At 38.2% G+C, this 15059-nt stretch overlaps 1 protein-coding gene across 3 annotated transcripts in view; it reads right to left on the bottom strand.

Moving 5' to 3' along the window:
* Positions 1-8243: 8243 nt before the first annotated feature.
* Positions 8244-15059, bottom strand: part of ADGB (androglobin) — a 185801-nt gene continuing 178985 nt past the window's right edge. For all 3 annotated transcript variants that reach the window (XM_040238642.1, XM_040238644.1, XM_040238643.1), the window contains 3 exons: positions 12702-12792; positions 11530-11713; positions 8244-8693 (listed from right to left, as the gene is read on the bottom strand). In XM_040238642.1, the coding sequence (XP_040094576.1) occupies positions 8508-8693; positions 11530-11713; positions 12702-12792 (461 nt within the window). In that variant the 3' untranslated portion in view covers positions 8244-8507. The remainder of the gene's footprint in view (positions 8694-11529; positions 11714-12701; positions 12793-15059) is intronic.

Here is a 15059-nt window from a genome sequence, read left to right as displayed (position 1 = left end):
ATTTTAGGGGGTCCAAAATCACCGCAGATGGTGACTGCAGCCATGAAATTAAAAGACACTTACTCCTTGGAAGAAAAGTTATGACCAACCTAGATAGCATGTTGAAAAGCAGAGACATTACTTTGCCAACAAAGGTCCATCTAGTCAAGGCTATGGTTTTTCCTGTGGTCATGTATGAATGTGAGAGTTGGACTGTGAAGAAAGCTGAACACCGAAGAATTGATGTGTTTGAACTGTGGTGTTGGAGAAGACTCTTGAGGGTCCCTTGGACTGCAAGGAGATCCAACCAGTCCATTCTGAAGGAGATCAACCCTGGGATTTCTTTGGAAGGAATGATGCTAAAGCTGAAACTCCAGTACTTTGGCCACCTCATGAGAAGAGTTGACTCATTGGAAAAGACTCTGATGCTGGGAGGGATTGGGGGCAGGAGGAGAAGAGGACGACAGAGGATGAGATGGCTGGATGGCATCACGGACTCGATGGACATAAGTCTGAGTGAACTCTGGGAGATGGTGATGGACAGGGAGGCCTGGTGTGCTGTGATTCATGGGGTCGCAAAGAGTTGGACACGAAGTTGGACTCGATTAAGCGACTGAACTGAACTGAAACATTGTTATCTTTGAAAAGGGTTATTCACTGTTATGGAAACTGTGTCACTAATGGCAACCTCATTTCAAATATTTGAGTCACAGTTACAAACCACCTGTACATCAGTCTGCAGTTGTAACAGCTGCATTTTCAGTGACTTCAAGTATAATATGAACATCAGTAACGAGTGTTCCAAGTACCATATATTTCTAGTGTAGTCTCTCCAGGCATTTATACATTGATATTCATATCTTATTACAAAATATTTTGGTTTTGGTTTGCTTTTATTTTAAAGATTGGGCTGTGTAATTATTTTTATTTATTAAAAATCTCTGTTTAAACTACCATCTTGCCATTTATTCTCTGTTCTTACCAGTTTTTTTTAATATATATTTGGATTAATTGAATATTTAAATGAAGTATTTCATTTCAGTAATAACTTATTATCTTTGTTTTATTTTTTATTTAAAGATTTAAAGTTAACAGTATACCATGTGGACTTGTTGGAATCTTCATTCAAATAGTATTCTAACAGTTTGAGTATTATTTAAGAACATCACATTAGTGCATTTTATCTCCCTATCATTTATGATGATTATATATATGTTCACATATAATGAAATGAAATGATAACCACAATCAAGTTAATTAATGTATCCATCACCTCACATGGTTACCTTTGTTTTTTTGTTGTTTGGTAAAAACACTTAAGATTTACTCTCTTATCTCTTAGTAAAGTTCAAGTAGGCAATCCAATATTATTAACTATAGTCATCATCTATACATTAGATTCCCCAGAACATATTCATGTTATAATTAAACTTTATATCCTTTTGATCAACATCTTCCCTTTTTTTTGCCTCTCAGCCCTTGGTAACCACAGTTTTACTTTCTGATTCTATGAGTTTGGCCATTTTATATTCCACATGTAAGTAAGATCTTATAGTATTTATTTGCCTTGCTATGTCTAGCATAATGTCTTCTAGGTTCATGTTTTCACAAATAGTAGAATTTCCCTTTCTTTAATGGCTGAAATATACCTATTACATGTATTTTCTTTATCTGCATGTCCTTTTATCTATCTGTCCTTTATCTATCCATCTGTTTGAACACTTCGTTTGCTTCCTTATTTTAGATATTATGAATAATACGTCAACGAACAAGGGAGATGTAGATATCTCTTTGAGATTGTGATTTTGCGTTTTTTGGGGGAGGATATATACCTCAAAGGTGGATTATTGGATACCATGGTAGTTCAATTTTTAATTTTTTGCAGAAACTCCAGAATGTTTTCCATAGTGGTTGTATCAATTTACATCCCAATCAACAATGCACAATGGTGGGGGATCTAGAGTACTATAGCAGCAAAATAAAATATCTAAACATGAGAGTTCTACCTTGAAAACCAAGGTTTATAGAGAATTAGGCAACAGAGGTGTATTGGCAAAAACCAAACCAAACCAAAACAAAAAACTTTCATGAACCAAGATTATCTTTGAGACAGAGAAATATGGCTCGATGAAAGGCCGTATTTGATTATTACAATAGGGGAGGGTATCCTTCATCCATTAACCTGGGTAAGTTATTCTTTACTATTCATCATACATGGGCAACTTTTATTAGCATTTCATAAGAACAAATCTTTTTAAAATAGTGGGTAAAATCTGTCTTATGCCATAAAAGTTATTAAAGGTAATGAGATGAAAGTGAAGCAAATGATGTTTAGATAGAAAATAAGAACATACCAGACAAGTGTTCATTAATCAGGAGAAAATTGTTGCATAGTAAAAAGTTTTTTAAGTTTCAGAGCTTTGGATAAATCAGAAATAGAAAAAAATAGAAAAGCTCAGAAAAGTTTAAAATAGGTTTAAAATATCAGAAAAGTAGAGAACCAAGAAAAACAAAGGCAAATAAAATTTAAAAATCAAACAAATGACAGCAATAAAAAATATTTGACAAAAGTGATTGATGGTTAAAGATACATATTTAATTTATAAGGACCAGACATGCTTGCAGGTGAATTTCATCTAACTTGAAGACAACTTACTACAATTGAGCCTTGAGCAATGTGGGGGTTAAGGGCACCAACCTCTACCCATTAAGCAGAAGTAGATTATCACAAAGGTCTTCATCCTCATCATCTTCACAACAAGCAGTCTGAGGAGAAGGAAGAGGAAAGACTGGTCTTCTTGTGTCAAAGTGGCAGAGGTGGAGAAGGTGGAAAGGAAGGAGGAAGAAGAGGAGGGGAAGCAGGCACGCTCGGTGTAGCGTTACAGAAATACATCATAACTTTTCTGACTTTTTGGCTTTTTCATTCCTCTAAAAGATCTTTATGGTTGCAATCCTTCTTCCATTGTTCCCTCTAGTTTCAGTGGCTGTATTATAGAAGGTCCATGTTGTAAAATACATCAGAAGCCATCTTGAATAATTGGAGACCTTCCACCAGATCGTCTCATTTCAGTTCAGTTCAGGCACTCAGTTATGTCCGACTCTTTGCAACCCCATGGACTGCAGCATGCCAGGCTTCTCTGTCCATCACCAACTTCCAGAGTTTACTCAAACTCATGTCCATCGAGTCAGTGATGCCATCCAACCATCTCGTCCTCTGTCATCCCCTTCTTATCCTGCCTTCAATCTTTCCCAGCTTAAGGGTCTTTCCCAATGAGTCAGTTCACATCTGGTCGCCAAAGTATTAGAGTTTCAGCTTCAGCATCAGCCCTTCCAATGAATATTCAGTACTGATTTCCTTTAGGATGGACTGGTTGGATCTCCTTACAGTCCAAGGGACTCTCAAGAGTCTTTTCCAACACCACAGTTCAAAAACATCAATTCTTCGGCACTCAGCCTTCTTGACGGTCCAACTCTCGCATTGATACACGACTGCTGGAAAAACCATACCTTTGACTTGACGGACCCTTGTTGGTGAAGTAATGTCTCTGCTTTTTAATATGCTGTCTAGGTTAGTCATAGCTTCTCTTTCAAAGAGCAGGCGTCTTTTACTTTCAGTTTGTCTAATGTCTATCTATTTTCCAGCGCTGCTTCTGTGTCTTCTTCCTCATCATCTGGCACAGGTTTGGAAGCTCTCATCTCCTTCAAGTTATCGTCTCTCAGTTCCTCTGGTGTGTTGTCTATTAGCTTTGGAGTTTCTCCAAGATTCTTATCTTGGGACCCTTCACTCTACTCTACCACTTTTCTTTTCTTTTTTTTTTTTGCCAGATCCACAATTTCAAGATTTTCTTGATTGATGCCACAGTAAATCCTGTGGAGTCAGGCACACCTTCTGGATCTGGACATAGTTTTCTCCAGTAGAAATTTGTTGCATTGGCTTTGGATGGCTTGCACAGCCTTTCCCTATAACAACGATGGCATATTCAATGGTGTAATTTTTCCAGACTTTCATAATGTTCTCTTAATTGGTATTCTTTTCCATAGCATTAATAATCCTTTCCCTAGTGTTCTGTGCATAATAAATCTTAAAGTTCCTTATTGTTACCAAGTCTAAGTTAGTACTGTTCACTTCATGACAGGCCACTAAGTTGAGAGAAAAGGTACTGGGGCAAGACATAGTGACTTTATTTGAAGTCAGCAATCTGAGAGGATGGCGAAATAACATCTTAAAGAGCCACCTTCACTTGGAGTAGATTCAGGTTTCTTTTATGCTAAGGGGAAAGGGGAAGTGGGAAGGTTCAAGATTAAAGGGTAAAGGCAGATTGTAGGGTTTGGGGAGTCACTTGTCCTCCAAGGGAAGCATAACATTTGTTGGTTTTACTTGCTCATATAGGCTAGATCACAAGGCTCCTGCAAAATGAGTTGTTAGCAGTTATTTTTACTTTACCATTCTTTTCTCTACTTACTTGTAAGGTTTCTAGGCTGAAAGTGAGCTTATCTACACCATGTAACTAACAAGGACAATGGGATGGGAACTTCTTCTCAGAATTTAATGAGCTATTTGGGCACAAGCAACATTTCTTTGGGGTTTCCCAGGTGGTGTTAGTGGTAAAGAACCCACCTGCCAATGCAGGAGATGTAAGAAACATGGGTTCGATCCCTGAGTCAGGAAGATCCCCTGGAGGAGGGAAAATGGCAACCCACTCCAGTATTCCTGCCTGGAGAATCCTATGGACAGAGGAGCCTGGTAGGCTTCATAGGAGTCCATAGGGTTGCAAAGAGTTGGGCATGACTGAAGTGACTTAGCCTGCATGCATGCACAGCAGTCCTCTAATGTTTGACATGCAGGGCTAAAGTAATAGAATATATAGGGCTCAAGAATGAGGAATGGAGTTCCAACAGGGTGTTAGCACTGCTCTTCTTCTGTTACATTATGACCCTCTGATCTAGAGGCATCAGTAGAGCTGTTGTGTTTAGGGGCAAGTAGGCCATTTGTACCTCTTCGATGCTGAGCTCAAGGGATTCTGGGTGGCCAGGGTCATTGTCCAATATAAAAAGAACTTTAAAAGGCAGCCACTAACTGGCAAGGTATTTCCTGACTGACCAATGCAGAGAAGGGGTTCCATTGTCCAGACCTTCCTGTGGTACAATCAAGACTGGCAACTGGTGCTGATATTTTCATTTCAAGACTTAGAGGTTAGCAGCTTTATTGTTAAGGGTTGTCCTGATCATAAACCTGACTGTATTTGCACAGAACGACAGTGTTAGCCTATTCCTTCCTACTTTAAAGCTTGGCGCTTGCTTCTCTTCCTTACTAGTAAATGTCCTTTGTGGCTTTATTTATTTTCTAGAATAGGCACTTTTGTCTGCATTAAAAACCTGTTCAGGCAGGATACTCTTTCAGAAAGATTATTCCTGTTCAGAAAGATACCCTTTCTCATCATTTTCTTAATGGCTTTTGGGAAATTGTCTGCTGCCTCTCGGTCAGCAGGAGCTGCTTCTCCTGTTATCTTGACATTTGTTAGGCCAAATCTCTTTCTAAAAATTATCAAACCATTTTTTTGCTGGCATTAAAATTCTCTAGCTTTAGATCCTTCACCTTCCTTTTGCTTTAAGTTGTCACTTAATGATTTTGCTTTTTCTTGAATAATATTAGAGTGTAAAGATATGCCTTAGAGCAATCCTGTGCCCACAGAAAAGCTACACTTTCAATACAAGATAAAAAGGAATTTCTCACAAAATACAAAGTTTTCCCACCTGCTGGTGTAGTTCCAGTAATGGCCTCATGATTTCCTTTTCTTTCTCTACTGTGGTCCTTATGCTAGATTTATTTATCTTGAAACATTGGGCAATCGCAGAAGCAGACCCCAATCTACAGCACCTATCAAGCAATTCAACTTTTTCCTGTCATGTCAGGACTTCTCTCTGTTTCTTGGGAACACTTTCAGCCTCATCTGTGATACTTCATATGGGGCCCCTGGTGTTACTCAAGATTTTCAGTATTGCACTGAACACAGTGAAAAACAGTTGAGTACCACAGGAGATCCTTTTTTTACTGCCATATGCGTTTTACTGGAGAGGTGACTATTCACAGGGAGATGATTAGCATCGCATGGCGTTTTAAGCAGGTATTTATAACACTTGTGTGTGTGCTAAGTTGTTCCAGTCGTGTCTGAATTGGTGTGACCCTGTGGACTGTAGCCTGTCAAGCTCCCGTATTCATGGGCTTCTCCAAGCATGAATACTGGAGTGGCTTCAAAATTACTACAGTAAATATTGCAGATAATTTTACTGAGTTGTGATTTAATGCTACCTCTTTATGTTTGTTTATATTTCTCTTAATTGCCGACGGTACCACATATGATCTTCATGTGTTTGCTTTGATACATTGTAGCTTTTTATAATGGATTTGTGACATTTTCATGGTAGTAAATGATAAAACAGATTAGGATCTACATGTATTTTATGCACTCATGACATCTGACTTTTAATCTTTCTTTTTTATTTCTAGGCTACATAGTTCATCTGTGAACTTTTTAAATCGTTGCAAATCTCCAAAATTTTTTTGAATATATGAAAAAATGATATTTGTGTGTAAGTATACCTGTACAGTTCAAACCTGTGCAGTTCAAACCTGTGCTGTTCAAGGGTCAACTTGAATATCCTGATCCAAACCCATACATACACACTTTCCAATAGATAGCTTGATTAACAAAAAGCTAAAAACAAAGTAATTAACTGGTTAAATTATGGTATATTTATGCTGTGGAATGTGCTGTGCTGTGCCTGGTCACTCAGTCGTGTCCGACTCTTTGTGACCCAGACTGTAGCCTGCCAGGCTCCCTTGTCCTGTGATTTTCCAGGCAAGAATACTGGAGTGGGTTACCACGGCCTTCTCCAAGAGATCTTCCCAACCCAGGGGTCGAACCCAGGTCTCCTGCATTGCAGGTGGATTCTTTATAGTCTGAGTCACCAGGGAAGGCCATACTATGGAATATTGCACAGCAATTAAAAAATAATACATTACTCTTGACTAGATTTTTTATTATATAGTGAGAAAAATTAAGATTTTTAAATGTATAATAAAATGTCAATTTATCAAACAAGCCATAATATAACATAAAATATTGATATATAATTATAGGAGATGAGTCAAAAATATGGTAATATCCACACTAGATTGTTCCCATAGATTATTTGGGAGGGAAGATTGGTAGATCATAGGGCTATAAAGGGAAGTGTAGGCAAAGAGTAATAGAGAAAACATGCATGTATTTGCATATTTAATTAAGTAAATTTACAATACATATGCATAAAGAATTACTTGTATACAGAATTATATGTATTCTGTATACATATACATATATGTATAAAGAATTACATTTTTAATAATACTTAAATGAAAAATATAAAACCATCTATTGAGGTGGAAGGGCTTCCTCGGTGGCTCAGAGGTAAAGAAGCTACCCATAACACAGGAGACCCAGGTTCAATCCCTGGGTTGGGAAGATTCCATGGAGAAGGAAATGCAACCCACTCCAGTATTCTTGCCTGGGACATCCCATTGACAGAGGAGCCTGACGAGCTACTGTCCATGGGATCACAAAGAGTTGGACATGACTGAGCAATTGAGCAGACAGGCATTGAAGTGGAACAATTTTGACTGGTTCAAAAATACTGTGGGAGTCTTTTATCACAGAAAGTCATGAATTGGAAATGTGTATTTGGGAAAGTCAGTTTCTAGTGTTGTCTCAGTTAAGGCATTCACTATTTTTTGGAAACTAGCATACATGTTCTGTGTTACAAAATCTGCAATGCTGGTACACAGAACAAGAGATGAGTGTGATCCCATTCTCTATGCCTGGGTTCCTCTGACTCATTGTTAAGTGTCCAAACTCTTAACACTTTGAGTTTGTGCTTAACCCACAAATGTTCTTGTCCAACGAAGGAGGTTTGTTGATGTTCTGCTTTGAAAGATTTTTAAAAAGGTACAAGTCTAAAGCAAATAGTTTTATTAAAACAGTTTCTTTTAAAGTTTCATTTATTTGGTGAGTTTCTTTCTTTCTTTTTTGAGTGTGCTTTTTCATGTTTGCATCTAGACTCATATATTGTCATCTCCATCCTATTCAATGATTTCAAATCATATTTTAAAAAATTTTCTATTTGAAAGTCTTTAAAGTTACAGAAAAACAATAGCCATTTTTCTCATTGTTGAATTTTTCAAAGGCATTACAAGCCTATTCTAGTACTAACTCAAAATGAAGCAATTCAGAGTGAGACACATACATTTAATTACATTCCAAATATTCTGAGACTATTCTTTATTAAAATTAGAAAATTTTAAACTCAAATAATATCTTTCTGGGAAAAACCAATAAATTAACATCAAAACACAGAAACTACTTCTAAGGTGGGAAAATGTCTATTTTTCAATTGACCTAATCTCTTATTTTTATCAACAGGCAAACTTAGAGATAATGAAAAATAGATTTTTCTTCTCAAGAAGAAAGGTGGTGTTGGGCATGTCCTGGTCACTTTTTCTTCTCTTTCTTTTTTTTATGTGTGTCGGGAGCTGGGACCTTCTTTTCTGGTTCCACTCTGCTTGCGGCTTCCTCCGCAGCCTGAGCCTCCAGCCTTAGGCGCTCAGCTTCCAGTAATTTGTTCCTATATTCTTCCCGGATGTTAAAGATCTTCTGCCGGGCTTCGTCTAAGGAGTCCTATTCCAAAATGAAACAAAATGAAATGACAAAAACAACAGCATAAACAAAAATAGCACCCAAGTAAATAAGATCCACGGGTAGAGCCTTATTAAGGTTCCTGGGAAGAAAAAAAAAAACTACCCTCCCTTCCCTCATGCCAATAAAGTCATGTAGGAACTTACGGAAGGAAGATGAAAGTTAGGGTATGATCTCAAATGTTTATTAATGAATAAAACATGAGATAACAAAGGACACGTGAGGTTTACAGAATGGTAAATAAAAGCACGAGTAGAAGAAAAATAAAGAGAAAAGTGAAGAGATTTTGACAAAGCAACTGCTGCTGCTGCTAAGTCGCTTCAGTCGTGTCCGACTCCGTTCGACCCCATAGAAGGCAGCCCACCAGGCTCCCCCGTCCCTGGGATTCTCCAGGCAAGAACACTGGAGTGGGTTGCCATTTTCTTCTCCAATGCATGAAAGGGAAAAGTGAAAGTGAAGTCGCTCAGTCGTGTCCGACCCTCAGCGACCCCATGGACTGCAGCCCTCCAGGCTCCTCCATCCAAAGCAACTCAGTTCAGTCGCTCAATCGTGTCTGACTCTTTGCGACCCGATGAATCGCACCACGCCAGGCCTCCCTGTCCATCACCAGCTCCCGGAGTTCACTCAGACTCACGTCCATCGAGTCCATGATGCCATCCAGCCATCTCATCCTCTGTCGTCCCCTTCTCCTCCTGCCCCCAATCCCTCCCAGCATCAGGGTCTTTTCCAATGAGTCAACTCTTCGCATGAGGTGGTCAAAGTACTGGAGCTTCAGCTTTAGCATCATTCCTCCCAAAGAAATCCCAGGGTTGATCTCTTTCAGAATGGACTGGTTGGATCTCCTTGAAGTCCAAGGGACTCTCAAGAATCTTCTCCAACACCACAGTTCAAACGCATCAATTCTTCGGCGCTCAGCCTTCTTCACAGTCCAACGCTCACATCCATACATGATCACAGGAAAAACCATAGCCTTGACTAGACGGACCTTACTCGGCAAAGTAATGTCTCTGCTTTTGAATATACTATCTAGGTTAGTCATAACTTTTCTTCCAAGGAGTAAGCGTCTTTTAATTTCATGGTTGCAGTCACCATCTGCAGTGATTTTGGAGCCCCCCAAAATAAAGTCTGACACTGTTTCTACTGTTTCCCCATCTATTTGCCATGAAGTGATGGGACCAGATGCCATGATCTTCGTTTTCTGAATGTTGAGCTTTAAGCCAACTTTTTCACTCTCCTCTTTCACTTTCATCAACAGGCTTTTTAGCTCCTCTTCACTTTCTGCCATAAGAGTGGTGTCATCTGCATATCTGAGGTTATTGATATTTCTCCCGGCAATCTTGATTCCAGCTTGTGTTTCTTCCAGTCCAGCGTTTCTCATGATGTACTCTGGATAGAAGTTAAATAAGCAGGGTGACAATATACAGCCTTGACGTACTCCTTTTCCTATTTGCAACCAGTCTGTTGTTCCATGTCCAGTTCTAACTGTTGCTTCCTGACCTGCATACTAGCTACTTTAATTGAGTTCAGATATAATCTGTATAAAATATGCATCCCAGCATGTCTCTCACAGTAACTGTGCTCAGTAGATGACTAGTTCCCCACACATACTCTGCTGCTGCTGCTAAGTTGCTTCAGTTGTGTCTGACTCTGTGCGACCCCATGGACAGCAGCCCATCAGGCTCCCCATCCCTGGGATTCTCCAGGCAAGAACACTGGAGTGGGTTGCCATTTCCTTCTCCAATGCATGAAAGTAAAAATTTAAAGGGAAGTCGCCCAGTTGTGTCTGACTCTTCGTGACCCCATGGATTGCAGCCCACCAGGCTCCTCCTCCGTCCATGGGATTTTCCAGGCAAGAGTGCTGGAGTGGGGTGCCATTACTAGCCCTGATAAAATGTCTGAGTTGTACTTGGGGAACTTCCTAATAATACCACTTCTTTTCTTCCTCTTCACTTCTTAAGGTGGATGTACCACCAATTTCTGAGCTTTTGAGGGATTCTGTGGAGCAAATTAGATTGACTCTTTCTTTGTTGTTGTTGTTTGTTTTTTCTTTTAATTTATTTTTTAATTGGAAGAAAATTGCTTAATAATGTGTTGTGTTGGTTTCTGCCTTATGACACAAACCATAATAATACATATACTTCCTTCCTTCTGAGCCCCCCTTCCCTCCCCTCATCCCACTCCTCTAGGTTATCACAAACCACCAGGCTAGGCTCCCTGTGTTATGCAGCAATTTCTCACCAGCTATCTATTTTACGCATGGCAGTATATATATGTTGACATTACTTTCTCCATTCCTCCCACTCTCTCCTTCCCCCAGCATGTCCACAGTCCATTCTCTGCATCTGCGTCTGCATTCCTTCCCTGCAAATATGTTCATCAATACCATTTTTCTAGATTCCAGATATATATGTGTCACTATATGATACTCGTTTTTCTCTTTCTGACTTACTTCACTTTGTATGACAGGCTCTAGGTTCACTCTTAAGAGTTTTTGTACTGCTGGCTTAGAATTTGGCTGCCTCAAATCTGTTAATGCCATCTTCCTCCAGCTACTTTCCAAATTCACAGATGTTTTGCTGTTGTTTTCTCTCCCATTCTTCCCATTTTTGTGGGTAAGTTTCTAGTACTGTATTTAAGAGGGATTTCAGGGAGTGAGTAAATTAGATGTATAATTAATTTGCCAATTTTCTGAGAAGTTGGGAATGAAAGATTTTCAAGACTTCTTTCTACCTAGTTAAAATGTGATTCTATGATATCATTTTAATATTACAAAAGAATCTGTCAACTGTGATCCACGTGTATGCCCTTATACACTCACCCGCATTTCTCCATACATTTCCAGCACTTTATCTTTCTCTTTAAACCTTTCTTCTTGCTCGATATCACGAATGCTAAGAAGTCTGACCCGATACTGTCGAAACTGGTGGACCTCCTCTGCCTTTTGCATTGCCTGTTGCTGATTTAGCTCATCTGTTTGCAGCAAAGGCTCTATATTTGTTTTTCTTGATATAAAAAAAAATCAAAAGAAAACATAAGTCATTTGAGAACTCTGGAATGACCTTTAGCACTCAAATAATTTAAAATCTTATCAACAGAGTAATGATCTGAATCAAATCATATATCAGAAACAAAAAGAATAAACCACCATTTTTTCATGGACTAGGCTCCATTTATTAAATCACTAATTTTTTTAAGTTTTTAATTTAATAATTCATTTAAAATAATAAATCCATTACATGTTAACATAAATAACAGTTCAGTTCAGTTGCTCAGTCGTGTCTGACTCTTTGCGACCCTATGGACTGCAGCACGCCAAGCCTCCCTGGCCATCACCAACTCCCAGAGCTTGCTCAAACGCATGTCCATTGAGTCGGTGATGCCATTCAACCATCTCATCCTTTGTCATCCTTTCTCCTCCCACCTTCAATCTTTCTCAGCATTGGGGTCTTTTCAAATGAGTCAGTTTTTCGCATCAGGTGGCCAAAGTAAATCACTAATATTTTAGAAAAATAAATTAGATGTACTATTTGAAGAGGTGTTTGTGAAACTGGTGTTTGAAACTATGAGAATATTTTGTAGGTTTTTCCTTTTTAATTTATAAGCTAGATTTGAAAGTGTTTGTGCTTTATAAAACTTATAAATGTGCTTGTACAATTACCTATATTAATCCTATTGTTTGGTTCCTAAGAAAATTCAATCTAATTAAATAACAGTAGCATGTATGATGGGGCTTTTCCATAGCTCAACTCATCTTAACCAAGCTACAAATTAAGTCCTTACAGAAAATATTTAAGTCCTTCTATAACTGACTTAATAAAACATTTGCTTAATTTAACATATAAGATATATATTTCAAAAAATTCAAATGCACTGAAAATATATTAAGCATTTAATTTCAAATTTTCAGTTGTTTAGCAATTGCCTATTGACAATATGTTCAAAATTCTATGAACATAGATGTCTACATTAATCATATTCATTAAAACTTACCGTATATATTGATTTATGTCTACACATTCTAATTTCTTTCGAATAAGCTGTGGAGACATTTCCAAAATTGTTGGGGATCGTGAACGAGGCCCTATTAAAAAAAAAAAAAAAAGTCCTAGGCTTTCAAGAAGGAACCAACAATGACTAAGTAAATGATTGTACATATTATTTAAATTGAAATATGTAGGGCTTACCATGTTTAATGGGATTTGATGACTTTATTGAAGTATAATTATGTTTTATGCTTATCCTCTAGCTGGTGTTACCATACTTGTAGTTAGTGATAACAAAATTAATATAGAAAAAAATGAATATGCTCTATAAGAAGAGTTACAAAATCACTCTATTTTAATTAAATGAAAACAGAGACCAAAGAAGGTCATACTGTGTTACAAAATTTCATTACAAGCAAGTTAAATAATCTAATATTTAAAGAATTTGATCTATTCATGCAAGCTATACTAAGCACTATGGGGGTAGAATATAAGACTGTTTTTAAGACAGTAGCCAGGAAATGGAAACAACTGAAATGTCCAATGACAATTGAATGGATAGAGATGATGTGGTGTATATATATATATATATATACATATACATATATATATGCACACACACATATATATACAGACATATATACATACAGACATATATACATACACACATATATACACACACACATATATATACACACACACATATATATACACATATATATACACACACACACACACATATATATATATACACCACATCATCTCTATCCATTCAATTGTCATATATATATACACGGAGAAGGCAATGGCACCCCACTCCAGTACTCTTGCCTGGAAAATCCCATGGATGGAGGAGCCTGGAAGGCTGCAGTCCATGGGGTTGCTGAGGATCGGACACGACTGAGTGACTTCACTTTCACCTTTCACTTTCATGCATTGGAGAAGGAAATGGCAACCCACTCCAGTGTTCTTGCATGGAGAATCCCAGGGACGGGGGAGCCTGGTGGGCTGCCATCTATGGGGTCGCACAGAGTCGGACATGACTGAAATGACTTAGCAGCAGCATATATATACACACACACAATGGAATATTACTCAGTCATAAAAGGAACAAAATTGGGTCATTTGCAGAGATGTGGATGGACCTAGAGTCTGTCATATAGAGTGAAGTAAGTCAGAAAGAGAAAAACAAATATCATTTATTAATGCATATACATGGAATCTAGAAAAATGGTACAGATGAACCTATTTCCTATTCCAGAGCAGGAATAAAGATGCAGATATAGAGAATGGACATGTGGACACAGATGGGTAAGGGGAGGGTGGAATGAACTGGGAGATTAGGACTGACATATATCCACTACCATGTATTAAATAGGCAGTTAGTGACAGCCTGATGTAGCACAGGGTGCTTAGCTTGGTGCTCTGGATAATCTAGAGGAGTGGGGTGATGGGTGGCAGGGAGGTACAAGAGGGAGAGATTACACATATAAATAGTATAAACATGTAACTGATTCACTTATTTGGATGGGTGGGAATGCTTTGGGCTATAAGTCTCAATATACTAAGAAAGCTGCTGCTGCTGCTGCTGCTAAGTCGCTTCAGTTGTGTTCGACTCTGTGCGATCCCATAGATGGCAGCCCACCAGGCTCCCCTGTTCCTGGGATTCTCCAGGCAAGAACACTGGAGTGGGTTGCCATTTCCTTCTCCAATGCATGAAAGTGAAAAGTGAAAGTGAAGTTGTTCAGTCGTGTCCGACCCTCAGCGACCCCATGGACTGCAGCCCACCAGGCTCCTCCGCCCATGGGATTTTCCAGGCAATAGTACTGGAGTGAGTTGCCATTGCCTTCTCCTGTATTATGAAGCTAATAATAATCAAAACATTATGACTTGACAGTTTCTTAAAAATTTAACCATAATTTTTGACCCCTATTTGCATAAAATATCCAGGAATGGCAAATCTACATAGACAAAAAGACTGAGGCTGGTGGTGGGAATGCAGAGTGACTTTAAGAGGGCACAAAAAAATTTATTTGGATAAAAGGAATGTTTTGAAACAATGTTTGGTACTGGCGGCACAACTTTGTAAATTACTAAAAGTATTGAATTATACTTTCAAAATTGGTAATTTGAAGGTATGTAAATTACACTTCAGTATTTTTTTTAAAGAGATTAAATAGTCTGGAAAAGCTGAATGGTTAATATCTTAGTCTGTAAAGTTTCTTTCTTGAATCTATTCTTGTGGGTTCACATGAGTCTGTAGGGGTTAAAAAAAACAAACCAGTTACTTTTGATTTTCAGTGTTCACTTGTTATACATTATCTACTCTACTGGACTAAAAGATACTTTATATTTTTTTGTTTTT

This window comes from Oryx dammah, unplaced genomic scaffold (genome assembly GCF_014754425.2).
Source record: "Oryx dammah isolate SB20612 unplaced genomic scaffold, SCBI_Odam_1.1 HiC_scaffold_4, whole genome shotgun sequence".
NCBI lineage: Eukaryota > Metazoa > Chordata > Mammalia > Artiodactyla > Bovidae > Oryx > Oryx dammah.
The sequence above is the reverse complement of the archived record's forward strand: the minus strand, read 5'-3'. Positions and strand labels throughout refer to the sequence as shown.